Raw genomic sequence first — 27,033 nt, forward strand, 5'->3', positions numbered from 1 at the left:
CTTGAATAGATATTAATAGAAACATCTGGAACGCTTGCTTGCATTGATACAGTACAATCTGAATGAGCAGATGCCTGTTCAGTCATCTGAAATATAAACTGCTTTTACAGTAAATTACTAACTGTAATATGTAATGCCTTGCGTCTAGCATGGAGGTAGCTTAACTAAGGCAGTGCATGATATCTGAATATGTACATGAGTAAAACCATTTCTCCTCTCTTCGGATTCAACCCAACCAGGCCCAGAGCACCATCAGTAATTGACTACATCAAGCCCATCATTTCTGAAAACTCACATTCCTCTTCTTTTTATCAGCCTGACCCAAAGGTCAAACTGGTTGGATCTATATGTAGAATCCAGCACCTTGTTGGGTAACATATCCCTGGCTTTGTCTCTTGAACTGGACACACCACCAACCTTGGCCATCCTTAGTTTCCCAGTCCTCCCTAGAAGTTGGGCCCTTTGCTGAATCGGTTCTCCCTGAGGCTGTAGGCTTGGTAGCAAATGGACATATCACACACCCCTGCTGGGCCTGGTGGGCCACGTTTCCCTGGGACGCCGGGCATTCCAGACTTCCCTGAGATGCCAGGAGGTCCGGGAGGACCTTCTCCATCAATTCCCCGAGGGCCCTGGAGCCCTACAATCACCAGCAGTATAACACAATGAGCATGTCATAGGTGTTCAAGTAGGGTACACAGCTTGTTCTTTTAAGACACTGATTCTCAGTCCTGCTCCTGGGGGCCCCCTGCTCCGCACGTTTTCCATCTTTTCCTGCTCTACCTACCTGACTGAACTCATCAGTGGCACTTTTGATTAGCTGAGCACACCTGATTTAATCAACAGCATGTTAATCACACTAATCAGGTGTGTTTGGAGCAAGGATCGATAGAAGACATGGCAGGACAGTGGGCCTCCAGGAGTAGGATTGAGAAACACTGTTTTAAGAAGTCTCTTTCACACATAGTAATCATTATAGAATCACACTAAAACAGTAATCACCACAGGATGTGCAACTACGGTTTGTTTAGTGAACAATAAAAATAAATAAATAAAAAATAATTATCTGCTATGCACATGAGAACTGCTCACCTATTGGTCCAGGTGGGCCTGGAGATCCAGGACGACCCTCGCCTTTGGAACCTTTAAATCCTCTTGGCCCAGTGTCACCTGCATATGGAAGTAACATAACACGCACCTGACACTGAGAACACTATCAAGCATGAAGATAATGGAACCAAACCTCAGATGGTCCACCTCCTAAATTTCCTCTCATCGGACAAACATTTCCCCACTAAATCTGCAATTAAGTGCAGACCGGAATTTTCTACGCCCCTGACCATTTTTATGTACACAAGACAGAAAAAGCAATCAGAGCCATGGTAATGGTATTCCATCTGCAAAGGAAACCAGTATTTATGTTTATAGTTCAAAAAATAATCTGTGTGTTAACTGATCAGTGCATGCCTGCATCCTGCACGTGTTGTGGCAGCAGATGGGGAATAGCCTGGGGCATAGTTACTGAGGGCCAGTAAATCAGAGCATCCTGACCCCACCAACAGGCCATATAAGGAGTTCCTGGGCTCATTTCCTTACACCTATGGACAATCAGCTCTATTGCTGGTGGCATAGAAACTCAGGCAGTACCATTAGGGAAAAGCAGGGAACATATTGGTAAAAACAATTAATTTGTGTATGCATGTATTAACATTTTTAATGCCCCCGCCCCCCCCCCCCCCCCCCCCCCCAAAACTCCTCTCAGTTTTGTTAATTTCGATAATAGTTTTTCTCTGGCTATTGTTTGATTAATTTTTTTTTACATTCTGCCACATGGGTTCATCGCACACCCTCAGTTTTGGTACAATATGTTACCTTTAATTCCCTGGGGCCCTTGCATGCCTGGGGGCCCGGGGTACCCCTGTGAGCCAGCCCTGCCTGGATATCCTGGGGGCCCAGCGGGACCCTTGGAACCAGGTGCCCCTGGTTCACCCGGAGGCCCCGGCACTGTCTCACACGGCTGGCATCGGCTCGGCACCATGGTCTGCAGCAGCTGAGGTAGCTGATCTGGGAAAGACCAGACGCACCACAGATATTTCGCTGTTCTCTTAACATTTATAAAAGACTATTTTGACCAAACTCCCAGGACTGTTTTCAGCTAACTTCTCTCCCTCCTAGCTGTTATAAAAGGAGCATTTTGAATGACACTGTAAAATGCTGCCTTGTTGTGGATGTACTGTGACACATCAGGAAGAAACCGTATTTACAATATTCTCCACAGGGCAAAATGATTCACAGTGATATGCACATTGAGTCACTCCTTACAGTTATTCACTGCACTTTTCAGCATTATTGTTCATTTTGGACCACAGCTCATCAGTTCATTTCATTGTTTAAATCAGTATTGAACTGTTCAAGATACTGTTTACCGTCAAAGACCTGATCAGCTGGTTAATAGTTGATACTGTTAACTGCTTATTTTCAGTTAAATTAAAAAAAAAAATCTCCCAAACAAAAAAAAAAACTAATGATACAGGGAATACATGCAACTGATGTAATACTGTTTGTCTTTTGTACAAGTATACTCGTCATGACATGACAAGTAACCAATTGCAAAATGTAAATGTTGCTCATCTGTTCAAACTCCAAACTGAACTGATTGATACGCAGGGAAAGCAATGAAAAACACAAGAACAATTCTTACATAAACAAGCGAGTGCATGACTGACAGTGTTTGGTTTGAGAGCCGAGTTCCATTTTGGGTCATTTCAGATAAGGAAACACAGGGGTGAAATGGTGCTGTTTGCTTTGAAACCCGCTTTTGGTCAAGTCATTTCCACCAAAGAAATATGAAATAGTGCTGACAGCTTGCATGATGCCCATTTTTTTTTTAATCACCAGCCACCTCAAGTGGCAGATGCCAGATACCTAAATTATTGAAGCCAAAATGCCAAAATGTTCAAAGTATGAGGCCTGAAGCATGTAAGTAAAGAGGGATTAGCGATGTTCTAATATTGCCACTGTAGTTGCACATGACAATTATTCTGTCTGCGAATTCTGCTCTGTGAATTAAGGAACTAACTTGACTAAGGAAATGACATTGTGCGAGTGTTACTGAGTGTTCAGTATTGGCACTTGGTGTGATTTATCGGTTCTCAGAGCCAAAAAGCATAATGCCAGTTGAATCATAACAGACATAAATTTTGTAATTTGTTTCAACTTCCTGTTTTTTCCATTTTCAGATTTTTGCTTTCCCGCTGCAAACCTAACAATGACAACAAGACAAAGGTGAATTTAAATGCATTTTATATTCTGTAGTTGAAGAGACGGTCTTCCTGTAAGAAGGTATTTCTGTAAAATTTTGCATAATACCCTCTCATGGAATTGTTGGATTCAGACATTGAGAGCTATTCTGTCTTTGTACCACAGCAGAAATTACTGTGTTGCAGGTACTTACTCCGCAATACGTTACTGCAAAGCTTCATCAAATGTTCGTCTGAAGGAGGTTTTCCCTGAAAGATAGATGAGATGGATGCTTTAGGGCAGTCTAGAGGTTAAATACGCTGTTCTGGAACAAAAATGGTTTACTTACTGGCTTCCCTGGATACCCAGGCACACCTGGTTGCCCTGGTAACCCATCCTGGCCTGGAGGACCGCGTGCCCCGACGCCTCCGATTGGTCCAACATCACCCTTCTTCCCATCAGGCCCCCTGGCTCCCATATCTCCCGCTGCGCCTTTCTGAGAATCAAGCAAAACTGCAGTTTCACCCTGTCTCCAGAACCCACATTTAATTTTCACAAGTTAATGACATTCATGTATAGTTTTACCTGAATGAAATTCTATGTTGAACACAATTTTTACATGAATGTCGCTTGATGTCACATCTTTGGGTAATGGCTGCGCTTTTAGCTGCTGTGAGGCATGCACTTTCATTGTATTTCACTGTTCAGCAGTGAGATAATGGGAGTCCTTGGGTAAAATTGAGCTAGATGGATTAAATCAATATAATTCAGCAAACCTCTCCTTTGCTTCCCCTGAGTCCAGCTTCGCCCTGCAAGAAGGAAATAGCCTGTTAAAAATGTACTGCTTTATATAGAGGTCCAAGCCTTTTTGATTGATGGCATTGCATCAGTGTTGTTCTGTCCTATAAAAAGGAAAGCGAGCAATTCCTTTACTGAGTAACATCCTACTTTGAGCAGGGGGATCAGAAAATTGCATGTGTAATGGCTTATCTATTCATTTACTGTATAGAGCCAAATTGTCTCCTGGAGAGGAAAACATAAAAAAACATAACCGTCTTACTACTGAAAACACGGAGCAGCAAAGTGAGTCAAAGACAATTCGTGCTAAAGCTTGAGTCAAAATGGGCCCAGCTGCCACCACAGCTCCACACGTGGTACTTCATTCCATCCCAATGGAAAGTCCTCCTTCCTGCGATGGACCTGTCGAACGCCCTGCCGCTTATAGATTTACGGGTGCAGCTCTACTCACCGGAGTTCCGGGTCTCCCTGGAGCTCCATCACTGCCTCGCTCGCCCTGAAACGAGAGGACCATCAGAACGAGGCCCCCGGGAAAGGTTACCTTTAGCATTCAGAGCCGAGCCGTGGTGTCAGAACCTTGTTGACCTTTAAAAGCCACATCACCTGCACTCTTGGGACATGTTGTTCTGCCCCTCCAGTTCAATTACTACTACAGTGCCTGAACCAATTGTCAGAGCTTTGAAGCAAAAATAAAAGTGTGTGTTTTCTGTTCTTCATTCAGTGTATCAAAAGAGCTCCAGAGGTTGCAGGCGTCTCAGAGCTCAGGAATCTCAGAGCTGAGGCACACAATAGAAACTCATTCCTTTCAGATCTCTGAAGTGTTTGTGACAGAATATGGTAATAACAATGTGCTGTTTCTTTTAGTGCAACTCTGCACAGTACAACTCCCAAGGTCTGGTATTGAAAAACAGATCATTTTATACCCAGATACAAAAGGCAAGATGTCCAAAGACCTAATTTCCTAACCTCTCTCTGTTCAAGGCAGATGAATAAGATCATACCTGACTTCCTTTAGGACCAGTTTCTCCCAGCTCACCCTGAAAAATAACATGAAACTTGCTGAAGCATACATTCATCATTGCAGTTAGGGCCACCTGGTTACACATTGAAACATTATGCACAATCTGTACATGCAGTGGTATATTCTGCTTATTAAATACTTAAAAACGTATGCATTTCCAGTAATGTACATTAGTAAGAAAATGGTATGGCTTTGAGTCAGATCTTGCTCTGGGGTATTTTCAAGTGCAATGCTGAGTAAAGTGTTCTGCATTGGAGCACACAGTACAAATTGCAATTGTTACTCACAGTCACTGTATGTGTAAGGCTATCATGGCTTTGCAATCACTCTTATATGGAAAAAAGTTTTATTTTATTACCAACACAGACACATGCATGTTCAAGTTGTGATTGCCATCATTCCACATAAATGTACCTGAATGTATATTATTTTCAAGTATATTCCCGCAATATTTGTCAAATACATTCCTGAAGTGAAATGTTCTGCTACATGAAAATCCTATACTTCAAATACAATTGTAAAAGGTAATTGCAAATACTTGTAGTGCGTATTTGACTAAGGTCTTGAATATATAGTGTTCAACGGTAAAACAATGGTTTGCTACTTTTAAATAAATTCATAATTTCAGGTTACTCTCAGCAAATAAAACATTAGGAGACAAGATCATCTCACATGGGCTATCCAGTTTTATAGTTACAAGTATTGATGGGACTATATTTCTGCTGTTTCTATTGTTCTGAAAAGTGCCCAGGGCGTTACCTTTTGTCCTTTAAACCCTGGCATTCCCATAGCTCCCGGTAACCCTTGAACCCCTGGCTCTCCCTGTGCACCCTGCAAAATCAAAAGAGTGGCTGTGGACTGTGCCTCCAACTTGTATTAGAGTGTCTTCTATGCTACTCTCCCTAACTTGTATAAGAGTGTCTTCTATGCTACTCTCTCTAACTTGTATAAGAGTGTCTTCTATGCTACTCTCTCTAACTTGTATTAGTGTCTTCTATTCTACTCTCTCCAACTTGTATTAGAGTGTCTTCTATGCTACTCTCTCCAACTTGTATTAGAGTGTCTTCTATGCTACTCTCTCCAACTTGTATTAGAGTTTCTTCTATGCTACTCTCTTCATCAGAGACACTGGTATCAGCTCTGCGCCACTCTGAGAAGTGCACCTCACCTCTGCAGTGGCCATAAGCTGAGCATGGAGGTAAAAGGGAGGAGTTTATTGTGTGAACGGTACAGACCCGAGAAGTTTCAGAGGTCCAGGGTAAGTGGAGAAAGAAGGGAGATGGGAGTCTTCAGCTAGGAACAGACATGGCAGTCAAGATGGCCATCAAGTGTCGTGCTTAATAATCTACAGTACCGTTCTTCATTTTTAATTCGTTCATAATTTCCAGAGACAGTTCTCCTCTTGTTGAATAAAAGTTAACATTATTAAAGCACATGCTATATTGCTGCCATGCCACAGTGCACAGTGTGTGGGTGTAATGCATGTTATCCCTGAGGCTATATTTCAGTCCATGTACTGGTAGCAGTAACAGACAGGAAGCGTTATATTTGTTCTTCCAAAATAACAACCTTCTGATAAATAGTTTGTTCTGGCACAGTTTTATAATTCATAAAATAGTGTTAAGACCCCTGAGTCTCACTAAAGGTTAACCAAAACAGAAAATGCCTGTGTGAAAAAAGGCAATGCAGCTAACTGCAGAATCTCATAAAATGGGACCAATCAAATGAGAGTAAGGAGAATGAGATGAGTCTCATTTCCAAGCAACTGGGGTAGGTCGACAGCGTGGGAAAGTTCATCTGAAATGAGTCAGAGATTGAGATGCCGCCTCTGAAGAGTAAGAGGGACATAACCGGAAGAGGAAGAATGCAACAGGTTCAAGTCCAGGACACTAACAAGAGCTCGCTCATGGTTCGCTACCTCACCTTGGGTCCGGGCAGGCCAGGAAACCCCGCTGTCCCACGCTCTCCGGGGCTCCCCTGTGAACATATATCAGAAACACAGGCTCTGGGGTATGCACGGCACCCAGGGGAGTAATAACACTTACTTGGAACTGAAGAGCCGGACTTGGCCGCTTGTTTTACCAAACAACAAGCACTCCCATTCAAACAGGCTTTGCACAAAAAGAGAGGAAGGCAAAGTGCTGTGTCCCAGCAGTGGCCGAAATTTTCCCCCCTCAACTAGTCAGGAGCTGTGATGAAAAGGACCGCATCACCCCTTCACCCTTTGTTTTCTGCCACAGATGGTTTGATTAGGCAGGGGTCTGTTTTGGCCCTCAGTCTGTATTACAGCCACTTTCCTCTTGATACCTCAGAAAAAAAAATAAAACAACCGCAAGTGAATGATAAGTAATGGTGGCATAGTAAAATGATCCGCAAACCTTTGGGCCGTCACGTCCATCCAGTCCCGGTGGCCCCACAGGGCCCTGGATCCCCTGAATGTAAAAAGGACACTCGATCAATGGCAGTGTGACAGCATGAGAAATGGCTTTACGATGACAACGGGCTGGATTTTGTGATGAGACAGATGATGGCTCAAGCTGGCCTGTCTTAATTTATCATAAAGGCAGACTGTAAGTGCACATGGTGAAAGAGTAAATAGTATTTTCAGACCATTTAAGAGCAAGTAGCACCAGGATTTTAAATGTCTGTTGCTAAAATGGGTCAACAGATGCAGGTAGTTGCAAATATTTACATGTAATTATTAAAATGTGGAGGTAAGCATCATCAAAACTGTCATTAGATAACAATATCATAGCATATAATTTTCAGATGATTTTAACTGCAGTTTTACGAGTCCATGAAGGCCACAACATGACTTTGCCTGCCAACCCTGCACTACTTTACAGATTCCAGGAGAGGGCAGCACAAGCACACTTCATTGACAGTTGCCATTTAAGTAATTCTGAGCAAACCTCGGTGGTTCCAATTTCCTCATACAACCAATGGTTGTAATGCCAACAACTTATTTGGACAGGTTTATAGTAGGTTTACTACTAAGGTATTTAAATAATGCACAGACACATTTAAATGAAAAATAATGTAACCTTTTGTGAAAATACAGTGTACTGTAATCAACTGACTCCAACCTCCTGTTTATTTCCATAACACCTATTTCTAATGATTCATGACAGCTATTTTGGAAGAGTGCAGAGAGTTGAAGGTTTCTGTTTTAGGTTCATATGGCTCAGTTCATGCCCCATATAAGGATACAGAGCAGGTCTTGACAGAGCTGGAGGAAAGGCTTATAACGTAACATTTTCGGGGCAATGCATTATAGATACAGAGGTACTCTGGAGGGGTTCAATGAAATCCACTCCTCATACCGAAGGTCCTTTTGGTCCTGCCAATCCTTTCAGTCCTGGCATCCCTCTTTCCCCCTGTACCAGAAAGCACACAGACACAGCATCTCAGTCCCTCGGCAATGCTGTACATGTAGTAAACTGCAGCACTGAAAACTGAGGTGAATTTAAGACGAAATTGCAAGACTTATTTTATAAGCAATTACTGCTATTTAAAAATGCAGGGCACTGGCAAGATAAGCATTTACTGGTAATCATTTTTTCTCAGTGTGATCATCTTTCAACGTTGACCTTACCTGCGGTCCCATTGGCCCCACCTCTCCAGGAAGGCCTCGGAAACCCTGGGAATAACACAGCACAGTGGCATCGCGGCCCGACCACAGGCAAACAGCAAGAGATGCAATTCATATAAAAACCATTTATCCCAGTTTGTCCTCAAATTAATTACTTCCTCCTGTGGTTTCCTCCAAATAAGCGCTATTAAATAATTGTTGCCACTGCCTCATTTAAATCAACTGAATGTTTTGGCAAACACATTGCTTGAACAAACCCCTGCCAAGGATGTTCACTGGCATGTAATAACATAATAGCCAATGTAAACATATATAAATGGAGAGCTCTTAATAGTACAGTATTCATTTTATGGTGGCTATCTGCATGTGTTCAGATGGTTATTTTGTTACGGTACTAAAATTGCTTGATATGGTCACTGTTTCTGATGCTTCCTCAGGGTCTGATTTGCAGAAAATAACTCATTCACAACCTGCAGGAGCTGTCTCTCATCTATGAAAGACTTGCGCACACGGGGCTGAGGGCAAGGTGCTAGATATTTTCAAGCTGCAGGCCCGGCTCAGCTGATGGAGCGATGCCAGAATCAAAACCCTGTCAGGCATCCAGGCTTACAGTCAGAGCCATTAAGGCTAATTTAAACAGGATGCTGTTATAAACTGAAACGGTCATGAAGCACACGTGGCCATATTGAATGGGACCTGCTGCTCTTTCCAGCTGCACAGAGCCTCTCCAATGAAAAATGAATTCTGATGTTATGCAGCACAGGACAAGGACACTCCAGTTAACCTCCAATTAACTGCCCATTAATCATATTCAAATTAATTACGTACTTATTATGTGATTAATTAATCTGGTACCAGTGTCCACTTCATAAGGATATGTGCTGGAATTCACAGAAACACCGCTGTCTGAAGTATTGGTGACAGCCTGAGGAAGGTTAGCGGTAATGACACTGGAGGTGCTTGCCAAGCCAGTACAGAGTAATTTATACCATATAAAACCATTAATGTGCATACTAATGAGATAGCAGCATCTACTCAAAAGAGTGTCGAACAGCACCTATGACCATTATTTTTATGATCATTGTGGTGGATGTGATTTTTGTGTTTTTTTTATTAATCTAAAGAGGATTTAGCCCCCCTATGGATTTCAGGTTATTTTGTTTGGGCTACTGGAATAAAGACTCAGCCCATGTTTAAAAGCATTCCTGCTGAGAAAGCCTCCACAGTCTGAACAATTCCCATAGCATCCCCTTAACTGCGACTGCTTACCCATGTGTACAGACAGGGAAGCTTGGGCTTCCGTTGCACACTGCGCAGTGTACTGCATACACTGCAGCATGCCAGAGTTTACAAGTGGAGAAAAGTGTGGTGCCCCCAATGAGAAACCTTTTAAAACCTCCTCAGAAAATTACAGCACAGTAATTCTCCTGTGAGGGGGCAGTGGCATATGGGTGGAAAAATTGAACACTTTCTGCTATACCCTATGACCTTTCAGAGGAAACAAAAAAACAGGCGATACCGTCCTTGAACGCAGTAAAGTGGGCCCTGTGGGGAACGGCTCCATTTTTCTCTTTTAATCTTCCAACACAGTACCCGCACATGTAGCCCAGCCCAGAGGTGGAAAGGCCTGTTTCCGCCGGGATTCATTAGAACAAGTCAAACACTTAAAAATCCGAACACAAGCACCTTCACAAACAGCGTGGCTCTCAGCCCCTATGTTCTATGGTCTCCGTGTAATTAACAATGAAAAATTGTCTCTCCAAAGACAGGGGAGAAATATCAAGGGGTTCGTCTGCCAGCTAGGGGCTACGTGCACTTTCATGTAGGTAGAAGTTTGCGGACAAAAGAACGGGACGGTCCTTTTGATGTGCGTCTCAGCATGATATTGAGCTTTATTGACTTATTTGATCCTGCAGACCCATATTAATTCCTCTGATCACTATTCACTGCCAATCCCAAGGGAGGATGAAGGCTACCCCTGCAGTGAGGCTTTTAAATTCTGATATGTTGCACACGGGCACCCGCGCTGGAAATGTTCAATTCGAGTGGGGAATTCGATCGTGCTTTGTCCTCCACTTTCAAGAAAAGAAGTTTAAAGAAGTTTTCATGTTTTGGTATTCATACATGTCCTTGTGAGTTCTGCAGTTGCTGAAATCAATTTAAAACATATTGTGTAAGAAGTGACAAACACTTTAAATGAGAAAGTTACTGTCCAGATAGACATAGTGACAAAGTGATAAAGTGCCGTAGTAGTTTCTTTGAATGTCCTCCCATGCCTCCCCCCATCACACACACACCCTGGCCCCAACCATCAAACTTGACCTTAACATCCCTCTCTGGCTCTTAAATACTTAATCTCTGGTACAAGCATTTGCTGTTAGAACTTAGATAAAAAGGCAATGCCACATCACCCACCTACTTTCCAAAACCTCAAACTGTATGACATTATAATCTGGAGATTGTGAGACCACAAGAATTCTCTCAGGAAATCAGGAAGTAGGGAGGTTTTCAAGGAGTGGGTGATCACAATGACAAAACCAGACAAATTCTTTAAATCCTTATTCTAGATTGTATGGCTATCCTTCATTGTGCCAGATGAAACAGTGTGGAGGTGAAAACCAGTCTGAATAATTTCCTTTTTCTTGTCTTGTCTTTGTGTACTATGTTAAGCCATTAACAAAGAGACATGAATTTTCAGATGCAGCCCATATAAATTAATAAAGATGAGAAATTAATTTTAGTATTGATCCATATTCTGCTTATTTAAATCTTAAGAAAATAGCTCTGGTCATTATCAAGCAGCAGGCCTTTAGTTACTTGTGTCAGAGCCCCAGTGAAAATTGAACAACAATTTGTGAGCACAGGTGCTTAACCAGAAGAAGAGAATGGAATGTCTGTGCACTGTTGGAAAGCTCCCACCAGATGGAGACCAACTTGGTCAAAACATCTGCACTGTGCCTCAATTAAACTGCACGTTTGAGAGCTCTCAGTGTACAGACATGCCATTCACCTTCCTGTCTGGACTTACTTGCCTCCACGTGCAACAGTGTTGGATACAGTGGCTAACATTAACTTTTCTGTCTGATATAACATGAATGAACAAATTAAATCTGATTTGGCTGAATCAGGTGCCATCAGCAGCCAAGAACACTGGTTGGGAATCACTGTTTTAGATGTTCTCTATTACTGATACCATTCTCCATGATTGAAATATGAACACGTTCTGTGCGAGAAATTACCCTGCCATTTGCTCATACTTCTCATCCATGTCATTTCTCGACACAAGATAAACAAATCCCACTAATCTCAACGGGATCCACTTGAGAATTATGGTACACTTCATAATTTAAAATGAGTCATTCTCAATCCCCGCTGCGTAACCTAAATGTATCCCTTGAAATCGGAGGTTCAAAGGCTAGTGCTGCTTCCACCCTGTAACACAGCAGGAGCTCCTTTTGATCAATCAGCAGCTTTCGAGTATTTTAAGGAGTCTCTTGGTGGTGAAATCAGGCAGAATCCCGATACTACACAGGGGTTTGGCAAGTAACAACCCGAAAGGCCACGTTATTTCTCTCTGGTGTCACCATGACTCCCATTAAGGATTTCTTTCAGAGGTTTGTCCTAGTGGTACAGAGGGCGGGGACTTTGGCTCTCTACATTAGCAGCGTACTCTATGGTTAGTAAACACTGTGGTTGTTTGAGCCCCACGTGCGGAGAACCATCAACACAAGCAGTGCTGCTATTTTAAGTTAAATGTCGCTGATTTCTTTTAAGTGGCTTCATAAACTCTCCAGGAAAAAAAAATAAGTGGTGGATTTTAATGTTTTTGTTATGCTGAGAGCACAAAAAAACATAACAAACATGTTTAGGGAATGTCAGTTTGTTGGCAATACATGTTCTAACTTGTAATTTATGGTGCAAAATTTAAATTTTGCAGAGGTATTCAAAATAATTCTTTTCAGTATACAGTGTTTTACTTACATATAGTTATTATTATTATCTGTATATACTTTCAGCTTCGAAATGTGTTCAGTGGGTTTGTGTGAAAAGTAGGTGTGATATTACTTGTTAATGATGACTGACAGCATCAGCAACACTGACAATGCTGTTATACACAGACCCTTGTGAAATAAGGGCCGGACCACATTTTTGCATGATAAGACATTGGACTGCTTATCTCTTTCTATGTCATGCTTTCAGTTTCCTAACACAATCTTCCCTTGGAAAAAAAACAGTGTTTATACTGTGGAAAGATATTTGATCTACAGGCTGAATTTTATTGATACCTCTTTTCATTTCATTCTCTGTAAAGGAAATTTAATTCCATTTTTACTACAATAATAAAAGACAGCAAAACATCCATGTTCTTTCTTTATTGAGGACAGATTTGTCTTATGAAACTAATGATATCATGATATTGAATGCAGTAACTTACAAAATACTAACCTGAATTTATCATTTTCTGAATCCTGACTTACCGGAGCTCCTCTCTGTCCATCAGCACCAGGCAATCCAACTTCTCCCTTTTCACCCTGAAAAGAATCAGAACGGACACTAGTATCAGAAAAATATACATCCAAGCTCTTCATCTTTCAAAATACACTGAACCCTGCACCATGGACAAGCGAAATGTGGCAATACTGGATCTGTCAACAACTGAAGAAAAAGCTCAACTTTTAAATTTGAATTTATGTGTGTCGTTTGATCATTTCTAATTCTATTACTGATACTCCACTAATACCTTATATATACTGTAGGACAATGATATTTACTATGGATTGATATTATATTAATATTCTACTTTTTGTTGGTTAATTGCCAATTAATTCTATATTAAGACAACTACAGATTGTCTTTATATGTATTCACTGCCTTTTTACCTTTTTTTACAGAGAAATTAATCAAGCAAGAACATAAGTTTGAGAGGCATAACATGATATTAGTGCTGTAAAAAGCATGTGGTTTTGATCTAGACTGATCCATTTTTAAAAACCCAGCTGCAAAAACTGGTTCTGGGATCTGTGAATCACTCTGGACAAAGAACAATAATGTGGTAGTCAATTGGGTAGTGAAGAGTCTCCTCCACTCAGCGGTGATTCAAAGGTATAAACCAATGACCCCTGTAGAACTGCACCCGCCTGGATTCACCAGACCAGCATGCACTGTGGTGGGACTCCATTCTGGTGCCAGGTCACTATGCTCCACTAGAGTCAGAACACTGCCAGGAGGTGGGCTGCCATCTGCTAGTTTCTTTCACAACTACAAAAGACAACGCTGTTCTATCCTGTTCTCAAAACAGAAAAAGCCACGTTGCAAGAATGGATGCAAACGTTATTCTCCAATGTATCTTTCAGTCAAAAATGATTGATTAGATGGGTGATCAAAGAAAAGAAATTCAAGTAATAGAAGTATCTCCTGTCCGAATGCATGATAGACACTAAAGTTTTGGCAGTTATTTGTTATTGTTATATATGTTATATATGTTATATGTTATTTTAAAATAAGACAACCAGAGAAAATGAATACATAAAGAGACATTCAGAAATCTGTAAGACCTGTATTTATAACTGACAAGTGATTCGGTTTCAAAAGATGTCAAATGACAAACTGAATAACTTCAATCAGGACAGGGCGGGGTAGAAAGTATCATGTCAGACAAATGAAAAGGTAAACGATCCCTAAAAGTCATATTTACAGATATCAAGCCTACAATTATCAGCAAGTGCTGCTTGGGAAAAAAACTCACTATGACAGTGCAGTATGCAGATGTAAAACACATGTTGCCTATTTTTGATAACTAAAGGGCATGGAAAAATTGTTCAGATGTCAGAAAATGGGCCAGTCCAATTGAGTATTAAAAATACTGAATGGCTTATTGCAAAATATTCCATTTCTTGGAAACATGAAAGATGGTTATTTCTCGAGAACTGTTATGTTTAGTTTTCATTTCATCCATTCCCAGGCTCAATGCTCGGGCACCTTCCGCATTCAACAAAAAGTGATGACAGATATTTACCAAACCGTATCTTCAAAAGTGTGGCACACCTACAGGGTGGACACAAAATAATATTCTTCTGTTCAGTCTTTTCATGGAACGGAATAAAATGTGTCATATCTTAAATACAAGATACACCCCTTAACTAGCTGCTGAATCAGTTTACTAATAGACTAGAATACAGATGTACATTAGTTAGAATGCAACTCATATTATGCTCATATTATAGCCAGACACTAAAAACAGTACCAGAACTAGGTAAAAAGTAACATTTGTAATTGTAATCAGTGGAAGTAGGAGTAGTATTTACACACAGGGCAGACACCCTTATCCACCCTTATTTACTGTCCATTTATTGACACAGCAGGTTATTTTACTGAGGCAGTTCATGTTAAATCTTGATAAATGCTGGCATTGTCATACCTAGAAATTATGGACAAAAAAACCAGACAACCCTCTGGTTACAATCCAAGTTCTTTGGAACTTTGGAACCACTACACCATTAGTACTGGGCTGGTCTCTCACAGACTACAGACCTTCCTTTGGCAGAGGGCACCACCTCTCCTGTTAGCAATTAATTTGGAAATGGTTCGGAAATGTAAGTAAGGCAAACAAAAGGGTCTGAACATCTTCATGGCTTCCTCACTCTCTGTAAACAGAGATCTTACACATACTGTAGCACTGCCAGTGAGCATAAAGAAGCAGTAAAGATTTCATGTGAGGTCTATTACTTTATAATTCAGTCAGGAACAGAGAGGTAGTGGGAAAAAACATGCAAACACTTGTGAGCAAAGCCTAGGCCCCAGGGTTTGTTCTTTTGATGGTTGTCCACAAAAAGTCATTTTATAAACCCTAGTGTTTGTTTATTTACCCCATGGTTGAAGCTGTCTGTCATCCTGCTGTACACTGCTTGCAAATGAAGGCAAAAGTCCCATTAATAGCAGCCCCCTTCTCAGTGCTTTGCTTTATGAGGTGCAAATATTGATTTTGGCTAATAAACGGAGCATCACAATCACATTAAGGTCCCATTACGAAATCCTGTGAGCTGAAGAGGTCTTTGTCAAACCCTTTCCCCAGCTCTGACATTCTGGACCTGGACCATGTGGTCCTCGCAAATTTATGCTTGTCCGGCGTGAACCTGTGACACCCGGCACGGAGACTGGACCGTTTCTCCGACGGGAAACACATTCTGTCATTCCTAAGCCTGAACACAAGAGCTCCTTTATGTCATCATGTACTGTAGGTGTAGGAGGACTTTTGTTTCCACACACCCAGCCTGGAAAGCCAGCACGTGGAGTGACAGCCTCCCTCCACTCCCATAAACATATCAGTTTACAGAGGACAGGGCATTTATCTAATTGCTGCAAAGAATGCTAAATCAAGCTTGTCTGAATGTTTAAAGGGTAAATTTGGAGGTAATTGTGGATGGAGCGGATTATATGCACATTTTTTGAGAAGCGCCCTGGGAATTTAGTCATCTGTTGTTACACGGCAATCATTCATGTGTCTTAATGAAGTGCACTGGTTTCACTGTTTAACAAGTTCTAAGACAGAAACCTGTCTCTAACAAAATAATTTGTGGCCCCTGATTTTACTTAAAAACTGAAATGTTATTGACTCTGCAGCATGAAATGTTACAAAATGCGTAACAGCAGTCCTTGCATGCATATTTAAAGGCAGTGAATTACAGATATAGTAAGAATATTAAACTGTTCAATGTGGCACACTCAAAAACATAACTGTAAACTTTAACCAACCAATGCAAGAATTAACTGAGACATAAATGGATCTATAATCATACATTATTACAGTATTATTTTGACAACACTTGCATTATTGTAAGATCACCATTTACTGTGTAGACAATAACACATCAATGCAAAGCTCCACCCAGACTTTGTGCGAAAAGGAAAATGTAAAAGGCATCAAAATCTTATGGAATATGAACATGTGCTCTATGATTACATGGCCAAATTTGAATTAGGAGTGAAATAATGAGTGTTATCTATAAATTAGATCGGAGCAGGAGTCCTGTCATCCACCAAAATTACAAGGCAGCAGTTATGAATACATTCAACCCACCACTGTCTTATTTTGGGGGACAAATCCTTTTTTGGGATGGTGAGTACTAACAATCCTTGTTGTCAAGTGTTTAGAGACAGCGTTATGGACTATACTTTCATTAGTGCGCATAACATGTAATTTCCCACGCTTCAGCTGAGGAATTCAGACCATGAAAGTCTTTCCTCTTTTTGCCTCTGCAGAACAGGCTGACATTTCTCTCATACCAGCATGCCTGTGCTATGACACTCAAACATCGGGCGTAGTGTTTGTTTGAAGGGTAACTGTGGGTTTTTAGATGTTTCTAAAACCTTTTTGTCAGTGTCGAAAGGTATCTTAGAATAACATTAATCAAAAAAACATAATGAGTATTTTTCCAAAAAAAGTGAGGAAATACTGAAGCCGTTTGATTATGAAATGCATCTTCCATCTATTGACCAATATTTGCAGGCCATCCTGCAGTGTAAGGCACTGTGTTCTTTTTGCTGGTCTTATTGTTTTGCTGCTGTATCCTGCTTACTGCCCAAAACTTACCACATTCAACAAGCAGCTGAGTACCTGTGCCAAATGCAGACGTAGCGCTGTAGAAATTCACTGAATATTCAATTTTCAGAAAATGCCTTAAACTGTGTACACATATTTCCTTTATCCTAAAACCCATGTTGTAGTGCCACATTAGATTCTCAGTCATTTGTGAACAAATAGCATAGCCGGAAACACAACATAAACATAAGCTTCTTATAAACTGCTGATCCGATCTGGGGCAAAAACTGGGGCTCAAATCATCTAGATTTGTTTTCCCGGAAATGTTAGGATATCAATTCCTGAACACTTTGTACCAACTTATTTAGAAACTTTAGAATATATTTTTCTCCCTGGGGCATTTGCTTGTGCTTGCCCCCATAATCACTTGCACTTATCTCCACTGAGTATTGTATGAGTAAAACATATGCTCCGGATTTCCGTCAATGCATTCACTTTAAATGACTAAGTAAGATTCAATATATTCAAGCTTCATACGCAAAAGCCATTTTCCAAATGTGTGGAAAAAAGCAGCCGTAATTCCTTATTTAAACTGGATTAGCATTTGAATTGGTGCCAGCCCAAAGTCCTAAAGTAGGTGGATTATGCCTTGACTTCACCTTTCTATCTGGGTCTCAGTCAGACTTTGAGATCTGAACATCTTGTTGTTTTAAGTGTGGGCCACTGAAGCTGAGACAGCAAGAATATAGGGACTTATGCCACTAGTGTGTGGTGCTTTTGGAGTCTGTCTTTACTCTCCTCCTTCACATATACGCCTTACACATAACTGCACTGAACTTCAGACGCCTGAAGACTTTAACAGACACACATGCAGACACGCACTGCAGACAAACATTAAGTGTCTAGTCTGCATCTTTAGTAGAGTATCATGAGGTAAAGACAGTCTAGCCATTGTTCTAAACTGGGAAAAATTGAGTTACTCAAGTGCTTTGGCATAAGGACTTTGCACAGTGTAGTTCGGAATTAATATAAGGATAACTGTCCATTTTATCTCATCCTCTTAAATTATTTCCATGAAAAGATTTTTATTTCATTTTATGAGGCATGCTGCATAGGTCTTAATGTGACTTTTCTGTATAACATAGACGTATTAAATCATGTTTTATGTCTCAGTAATACACAACAGAGGCATGTTATATGAAATTATAAATTAATCAAATGTGTTGTCAAGACAACAAGACAAACACAATAGTTAAAATGAATGTAACATCATTTAATGTTTACAATCAGAAAATGACTGATGTTCGAGTATACCCATATGTGTGTGTGTGTGTGTGTGTGTGTGTGTGTGTGTGTGTGTGTGTGTGTGTTTCTGTTTGGAGCTCAGCTTGTTCGAATACTTCCCCAACGAAAATTTTTATGTTGTGAACCACATCAATGCTTTTCATGGTTATCTAATCAGCCGGTATGTGGACAAGCTGGAAAAGGGGTTGAGACAGAGAAATAGGATCTTGTATCATTTCATACAGGGTGCAGTTATTTATGCTATAATATAATTTAAAACAGGCAAGTTTCAAAAGAACTAATGCTGAGTTGCTGAAGTCTTACTCTGACATGAATACATATTATCAGTTTATAATCTGGAAGTCTGAAGCGCATGGTACTGGTTGGTACTGGTACTGGTTTAAAATATTTTACAATTATGATCCATGCTGGCTGCCATTTTAGTTAGCCACAGTTTATTTTGTCCCTTATTGGTAAACATTTTAAAATACAGATTTCAAACATGTTTTGGTAAGTTTGGGAGATTCACTGTATGTGTATACTATAATATAAAAACTTCATCTTGGGAACACACTTTTCAATCAGTCATTTACTTAAAACATATCTGTTTAGAATGGATTTCTTTCCAAGAGTTTACTTTTCGTGTACCCACAGTATTAACTTTTTCTTAGTGATTCATTTAAATTTCAAACTATGATTGCCCAACAAAACATTTCCTCTGTATCCAGTTTCATTCGGATTCAGTCATTATTGTCATTTGTTACAACTGATTGATTTTCAACCTTTGCGCTAGCAAAGTCACTTTCAGTTGTCAAACTTTAAGCACAAGCTAACGCTGCCATTTTCTAGGCAAGAACCACCATAATTTAAGTAACATGTACTCTGCCCCTCATGACATTTACTGCTAAACTGTATGGTTTAACTACCTTGTAAAAGAAACAGTCCTTTTCTTTTTGACCGCACAGAAAGGGAAGCTCTATTGCTTCCAGCTGTAAGCAGATGTTAGGACAGATGCAGAAGGCCTGAAAACAGATGCAAGCTGAGCAAATATACGGCGCATTTAACTAAGCATGTTCTTATCTCTCCTCTGATGCCTCTGACACCACTGAACGTTCACTCCTAATTTAGGTCAGAGGCTGAGGCTGACAAACATACACTCGATCACAGAGAACCATTCCGTGCTCTTCTTCCTCAATTTCTTACACTTTCTTCATCTTACGGTTCTCTTCGTCAGACATTTGTGAGACATTCTTTGCTGGAGTAATTGTGCTGTTGGACCTTCCATGCAGTGCAATGGGTCACAGTGGGTCACAAGGGGACCGAAGAGAGAGCAAATACACCACCGTTCCCATGTGTGGGGAGCTGTGTGGCACTCTGTAAAAGTGGGACTTTGCTCACCTTCAGACTTGTGCAAATGGGTTTTTCCTACAACCATCTCATAAATGCACAGGACAATGCAAATGTGTAGGCATTTATGTGTAAGGAATATCATGACAAATCGGTAAAAAACCGACTACGAACGCAGCTTTTCAAACAAGCTGTACTCATCACCCAGTCCTCTTAAATCACAGAAATTACAAAAATAATTTCAATGTAGACTACTAAACTGCAACAGTAGTTTTCAACGCAAACCCTACATGACTTTCTGGTATTACATAAGTAATTATTAACAGAAGCAAACAGAAAGCTAAACACTGCTTGATCCTGTCCTGGTCACTTCCAGGTGACGGTCCATAGCTAAAATAAAATCAATGTGTCCAATTCCCATCACACACACACACACACACACACACACACACACACACATGCCTGCATGTATGTGTACCCAGTTCCTCTGTAACATTCTCTAGGAAGAGTTAACAGACTCATCTGTGCTACTGGTCGAAAGCAAATCAATGTTCTTTAAAAAAACATGTACATTTCAATACAAAATAGGTTCCCTTGTTAACCGCCTCCACCCAGCTTGCCTTTGTGTTAAAGATTCTGCCTTCAGGATTGTCAAAAACCAAAGATTAAAGCCTCCTGCCATTTCACAGATGGCCAAAAATGCAATAAAATGCATTGAAAACCACAAGTTACAGAGACATTGCCATGGACGTCTGTGTCAAGAAGGGAGCTGTCTGACACACTGTGTCTGAAATTACATTTTACATTTGTTTTGGCATATACACATTTTCAATCATAAACTATTATAGCCCATTTCACCTAAACTAACCTTTTGTCAAAATCCAGAAATCATGAATCTTTCTCGCTCCACTGTACAAATTCCATATGCTTTCAACATGCTTCACTGTAAATTGCTCACTGTTAAGAATATAATAATCAGATATACTCTCAGATGTTTGAAAAATGATTCATTGTGTTAATGTTTTCACTAATGTTCCTTACGTCACCATTTTGACTTGCCTCAGTACACATACCTGTAGATCCGAACAAAAGCGAGCAATTTTTGCATTTCCAATTCTTAGTAAATCTACAGAGTGAAATTCATCCTGGGCGTATTTAGATTACAGAGAAGAACATGGCCTTCTTAGGCAAGAAAAATAGGAGCAGCTCCATTTTCTTCCGAAGAAAACCCAAAAGCAAGCTAACGAAGCAAACATACCCCCAGCGTGCATGTGCTACAAGACCAAATATTTTGTTTTATATGCTGTGTGTGCATACACTGCCAGAGGTCTGACGGAATAAAACATTCTGCCTCAATATTTCATCTCAGTATACATGACAATGTTTTCCCTCTCCCGCAGTTGTGGCCAGGCATAGGAGAGAACAAAATCTGCAACAATCGGATGTACACTGAATACATTAACAGACACCTGTGGAGATACTCTGCTGGCACTACAATTTGACTACACCATTTGAATATACAGTGCTATGTCACTAATTTCACTAGTTATTTGCTCTAGTGCCTTGGTGAGTTTTCACACTGTTCCCTGAACATTACACCCCATAGTACAAACAAAAATATTTAACGATGGCAAAGAAACAAGACCGGGAGCAGAATACCTCACACCAGCTCCAAGTTTACTTCCTACTGAGTGAACAAACCTAATACAGAGCAGGGTCCAAGCACAGCTTAACTGGGCAATACATCCAATCACATCACAATGCAATGAGCAAATTCAGATGCATTTGGCAGAAACACCATTGCATCTACATTCAGCTTGCGGCTTGCTGGGAGCTAGCCAGGCCAGCTGTAGCAATGAAGGCACACACGTCTCAGAGGCAGCATGCTGAGATTCCCAGCGTGAAAGTCAATCTAGCTGTCACTGCGATCACACGGGCCATGGCTGAGTCTGCCAACAACCCGACACCCTCCAGTCGTGGGAGCCAGACACCTCAGACATTAGTGTGGAGAAAATGTTTCATTCATAGCATGAAGAAAGATAATACAGTATAGCACAGACACAGAACATTCCTGATTTGTAATAAACAAAGATGTTCAACATGATGACCAGGCTAGCTTCATCTGGACTCAAAAACATTCTTGTAACCCATGAGCATGTGACTGGGAGAAGGTGCCTCCAAGATTGTATGTTGAAGGCCAAGGCAAATTTAAAATAGGTTCAAACACAAGTGAGAGCTGAAATTAGTCTTGATGATATTGCTATGATGATGACAGACAAGCCTTGGCACAGATTTGAAGCATGTGCTCAGTGCAATGTGCAAGACCATATCTGGCAGGTGTGGAGTGTGCAGTAGTCTCGCTTACCAGCCAAACATGTCCTACTACGCGTCTGGTGCCATCGTCCATCAAAAATAGCGTGTTGATGGTGAACATGCAACAAATTAATTATTGCGTCTAATGACCTGTCACCCTCATCAGGCATCACTCCAAAATTAATGTATTTAAGTATGTAAGACTTCCAGAAAATTGCATACTCTGGAGATTTCTGAGGTTTTCTTTGACATTGCACAGCAGGATATATGGCGTACATCAACAAAGTGCTTACTGCTCATTGTGCTGAAACCACAAATTACCAAACACAACATCTTAGCAGAAAAAAATACCTTTAAGGCAGAACTCACCCTTAAGACATAGGTTATAGAATGGTTTCCAATCCCAACATCATAAACAAACTGAAATGCCATTTCATTACTATTCAAACAAGAATCCCAAACATGAATGAATTATGTACTGAGTATGATCATCTGGGCAAAAAAGGATTCTTTTAATGTTTGTGCCATTAAATGATAAAAATTAATGACTTGTACATGGCTTCATTTCAGTTACAAAAAGAGTTTTAAGGAGACCTGTTTATTCTTGCTCCCTATACAACCAAGTTTTATTGTATAAGTCTACAATAAAATGTTGGTTTTTACTGTTGGTATTACCATATTAAGGCATCTAGACCATTGTAAAATAGCAGAGTTAATTAACATTAAGCACAAATCATACATGACCAATATGGTCATTCATGGCAGCAGAATACCTAGTTAACTTTATTGCTCTACTAGCATGTTTTATGCTTGTTTATGCATGTTGTATGCTTTGTGCTATGAGTTTTTTTTTTTTAGCCAGCTAGTTAGCTAGGCTAGATTGCTTGCTGATGTATAGAAGAGGACCTCAGCCACCACCATTGTAAACTAAGTGAGAACATTCAAAACCCTGTTTGATTCCTAACCATAGCTGTGAAATGCTTGTGCTGACAGGGCTTTGATGTTGAAGGAAATTTTCTGCTGATGTGCTAATAAAAGAATGGCTTAGAGCCAGGAAGGAAATTTCGGCTCGGCTTCTTTAATGACAGTTTTAGTTCAGTGAATGGTCTGTAAATGCAAATTCTCAGCCTTCGTATCAGCCCTTAAAATAAATATCTATGCACTATAGATAGACAGATATAAAGTCACTGTAATGGCCATATCAAAGCCTGAAACACACTTCCGTACAGAATAACTGAATCTCTTGGATTCAAACCCACTATGCACACCTCTTGTTATACAATGTAGAGGTACTGAAGTGCTAGCTGCATGCGTGTGTGCATGCACTGACTTACCATTACTGTAGGCAAGTGGGTTTGTGATGCAAGTATGTGTGTAGTTTCTTTTTCTGATTTTCAGAAACATGTATGGACATTTAAAAAATTCTTAAGTATACTTAATATATTACATAAATCAATTGTAAAACTGTTTGGGATGGCTTGCCATCAATGAGACTATGTGTACAGGTGGGCAACTCTTTTAACAGGTAATACAGTGGAACTGATGATACTGAAGCCACTGAGAATCTGCATGCTATGATTCATTGGACATTGGAACCTTGAACAGAGTCCGTATTGGCTTCATTTTATCTTCTTGACTAAAATGAATTAAACTCTTGGCCACAATAACAAATACTCCTTTCTTTAATCAATGGGCTGACATGGAAATCTAAATACCCATGTCCTACTTAACAATTAATTCAATAATTAGCTCAAGCAGATTTGCCTTACTTATTTAGAATCACAATGTACTGCCTCAGATCAACAGCCAAACCATGAAGAAGGAAAAATGGCTCTTACTTTTCCATGTAAACACTCAAAATGTTTTGATTTACTAATCCTATAATCAAAATGTAAGTCAAAGCTAAAATAATCCATGTAAGATTAGCCCTGTTTATTTGAACTGCACAATAATTCTCACCAACTGCTAGTCTGTTCAATGAAATTCTGAAAGGTGAAACACTGTTAGTTTTCTTATTTAATTTCTGAAAAGAGTGGCAATTGAGTAACATCAGGCCAGCTGATATTTTATCACATGGGCTGCATTTCAACTGGTATTCACAAAATCATGCATCTGTTGCTCAAACGTATCCAGATCCCAGTCCCATAATAAATATTTTAGCATGAAATATTTTCCCATGAAATATTTTTCCTTTGATCTCAGAATATCATACAAGCAACAGAAAAAACAGTCTTTACCTCTTCAGCCAATGCATACAATCTTCCCACAACCAAATGGATTCTCCATCAGATCATGTACACAGAACAACTTGCTCATTACTTTCTTACAGGATCATTTTAACCAGGAGAAGACAGTTAGCACCTGCTGTCTGTCACCACTTTCCAGTGGGACTCTCCTTGAGTTTCTTATGAAACACATTAGTGTGAGCACAGCATTTTCTTATTACTGACCAAGTGTTCAGCCCACACATTGTCATATGAATGAAGATCGCCTTTATATAGTTTGTACTACATCATACTACATCTTAATTTTAAGAACACACAACAGGAAGAGGGTCAAACTGCACAGACTCTATGGTGGCAGCTCAAAAACTCATACAGACACAAAAAGTAAAAACAGAATCCTCACGGTCAGACAATGACAAGCCAAAGTCAGAGTCTGCAATCGTAGCCACAATAACATTTCTGTATTTAAGAACTGACAAGGAGTTTTGTTGTTAAACTTCTACTTTTTGTAATCTCTGCTACTGTATACGTAAGACAGACTGCAGTTGGTGCAGAGCCCATAAATTTAACATAAGGGAGGTGTACAATCTAACGACTGTGGCGCGTCATGCTTAGCTCTGAATCATAAGTTTAAAAAACAGTTATTTTTTTCCATTCTTACACATGATCCAGATGTTTGCTCTTTAAGACAGGATTAGACGTAACACTTACACCATGAGAATGAAAAGGCCTGAATAAACGTGACATTACACGGCCTGGATACAAAATCAATTGGCGTTCCGGCACACCAAAAGTAAATCTCACAAAGACACTTGAGTCATTTTATTTTACTTAATTATCAGGCACCAGCCTTCTCAACTAATTTCCATCTAGCGCTGAACAGGAAATGTGACTGTGGCATACCAGTACCGCCCACACACTCTGCCCTTATGAGTCTGCCAGAAAGCACAGTAATTGCTTTGAAACTGAAATTATTAGAGGATATAAAAGAGTGCTGTGAGATTAGGCGCATTGTGCAGAGAACAATACGTAGCCCACCTTCTGCCCCGCCGCTCCAGCCGGCCCTTCTTTACCAGGCTCTCCCGGCTCTCCCTGCATGGAAAAATAGACTTCCTCAGAACAAAATGGAGCAGAACAGCGGAGAACTGAATCTTTCTCCCTTCCGCATTGCCAAATCAAGCACAATTACGGTAATTATGCCCCCACTTCCACTACAACCCACATCCAGAGGTGAAGAGAGGAGGGAGAAAGCGGTCCTGTGGCACTGTAGAGGTCCTCACCCAGGTTACGGTGTAACAGATGAACTGTATCGCTGGTGTCGATATAATAACAGCTCTACACGCATTATTAAAGGGCAGCAATGCCTTTTGCTGTCACTTAATCTGTAAGAACAGATTCATATTACTGTTAAGCACAACAGGAGTCATGGAATGACACATGATCTCCTGACATGGCCAGTCAAGAGACCAGAGCTGTTGAGGCTCAGGGTTCAGGTCTCCCGTTTGCATACAGCACTTAATCCACCAGCAAGAAATGAGACATGGCTTCACCCCTTTCCACAGCTGAGGCCCATCTGGCCTGGGTGGGGATTTTGTCTGCATTGGGATGTCAGAGGTAATGCAATTCCTGGGTAAGAGCCTCCTTACCGCCTGACGGTAACATGTGCTAAGCTGAAGACTGGATGGGGTAAAAGGCCATTAACCACAGGTTGCCACATGAAAAACCGAATGCTGCTACTGGACTTCACTATTCGTCTCAGGCTACAGCAATCAAATAAATTAAGAGAGACTGCAGAGTAAAGTCTATAGAATAGTATGGATCTGTAAAGAAATGCATTCATTGTATTCCTACCATTGGTCCAGATGGTCCAGGAAGTCCTGGTGCTCCCATCTCACCTTTATTTCCCTATGAGTGATATTCAAAGAGAAATTTCAAAACAAGAATATTTTTTCATTAAACCCATACAAGCCACCATATTGGCCTCCATATCCTTTGGTCACCATTTTGAAAGCATTAACCAGTTATGCACATACAGTACTAAACTTACACTATTAATATGATACTTGGTCAAACAAAACCCTACCCTGCCGGTAAAATAGCATATTTTTCAAATAGCAGTCCATGAGGATACTATTTAAGGATACCATGAAAAAAGCATAGCCCTGGAAAAGCTGCAAATGTATATATGGTTGGACAAGAGAAACATTTACAGATCAGTGTTGTAAAGCACATTAGCTTGATGTGAGCTTGAACAAACAGCTAAGCACTTTTCAAACGTGTCAAATACTTTGGCGGAAAGGCTGAAATTATTTCCCACCTATGACTGGACTTAGTAAATGACACGACTGATCATTTTCCAGATAACAGACCTACTGTATGTAGTCTTTAAGGTATTTCATAACTCAAAATGCAATTTTGTATAACAGATGTGTTATGTCTCATTCAATTAAAGTAAAAGATGATCAACACACATAATAACATTTAAATAGGGTTGTGTTTTTGGTATTACCTTTTTCCCTGGCATTCCCATGGTACCCACATTTAACCGTGCACTAGCTGGTCCCTTTAGTGAGAAAAAAAAAACACATCGGTTTACAAGCAAGGGGACATATTTAAATGGAAACCTGTATGTTGGCCTGAGTAGCGGTGTTTACGCAAGGTCAGCTTTAAGTCATTT

At 40.3% G+C, this 27,033-nt stretch overlaps 1 protein-coding gene across 1 annotated transcript in view; it reads right to left on the minus strand.

The window, feature by feature from the left end:
• Positions 1-446: 446 nt before the first annotated feature.
• The window catches only part of LOC118796245 (collagen alpha-1(XXI) chain-like), a 35,701-nt gene continuing 9,114 nt past the window's right edge, over positions 447-27,033 (minus strand). Inside the window, exons 13-29 of the mRNA XM_036555053.1 lie at positions 26,866-26,919; positions 26,208-26,261; positions 25,395-25,448; positions 13,127-13,180; positions 8,652-8,696; positions 8,380-8,433; positions 7,435-7,488; positions 6,980-7,033; positions 5,816-5,887; positions 5,037-5,072; positions 4,487-4,531; positions 4,014-4,046; positions 3,587-3,733; positions 3,452-3,506; positions 1,870-2,061; positions 1,090-1,167; positions 447-637 (exon numbers count right to left, since the gene is read on the minus strand). Coding sequence (XP_036410946.1) covers positions 447-637; positions 1,090-1,167; positions 1,870-2,061; positions 3,452-3,506; positions 3,587-3,733; positions 4,014-4,046; positions 4,487-4,531; positions 5,037-5,072; positions 5,816-5,887; positions 6,980-7,033; positions 7,435-7,488; positions 8,380-8,433; positions 8,652-8,696; positions 13,127-13,180; positions 25,395-25,448; positions 26,208-26,261; positions 26,866-26,919 — 1,272 coding nt within the window. The remainder of the gene's footprint in view (positions 638-1,089; positions 1,168-1,869; positions 2,062-3,451; positions 3,507-3,586; positions 3,734-4,013; positions 4,047-4,486; positions 4,532-5,036; positions 5,073-5,815; positions 5,888-6,979; positions 7,034-7,434; positions 7,489-8,379; positions 8,434-8,651; positions 8,697-13,126; positions 13,181-25,394; positions 25,449-26,207; positions 26,262-26,865; positions 26,920-27,033) is intronic.

The sequence above is a fragment of the Megalops cyprinoides genome, chromosome 2, assembly GCF_013368585.1.
Source record: "Megalops cyprinoides isolate fMegCyp1 chromosome 2, fMegCyp1.pri, whole genome shotgun sequence".
In the NCBI taxonomy this organism is placed as follows: domain Eukaryota; kingdom Metazoa; phylum Chordata; class Actinopteri; order Elopiformes; family Megalopidae; genus Megalops; species Megalops cyprinoides.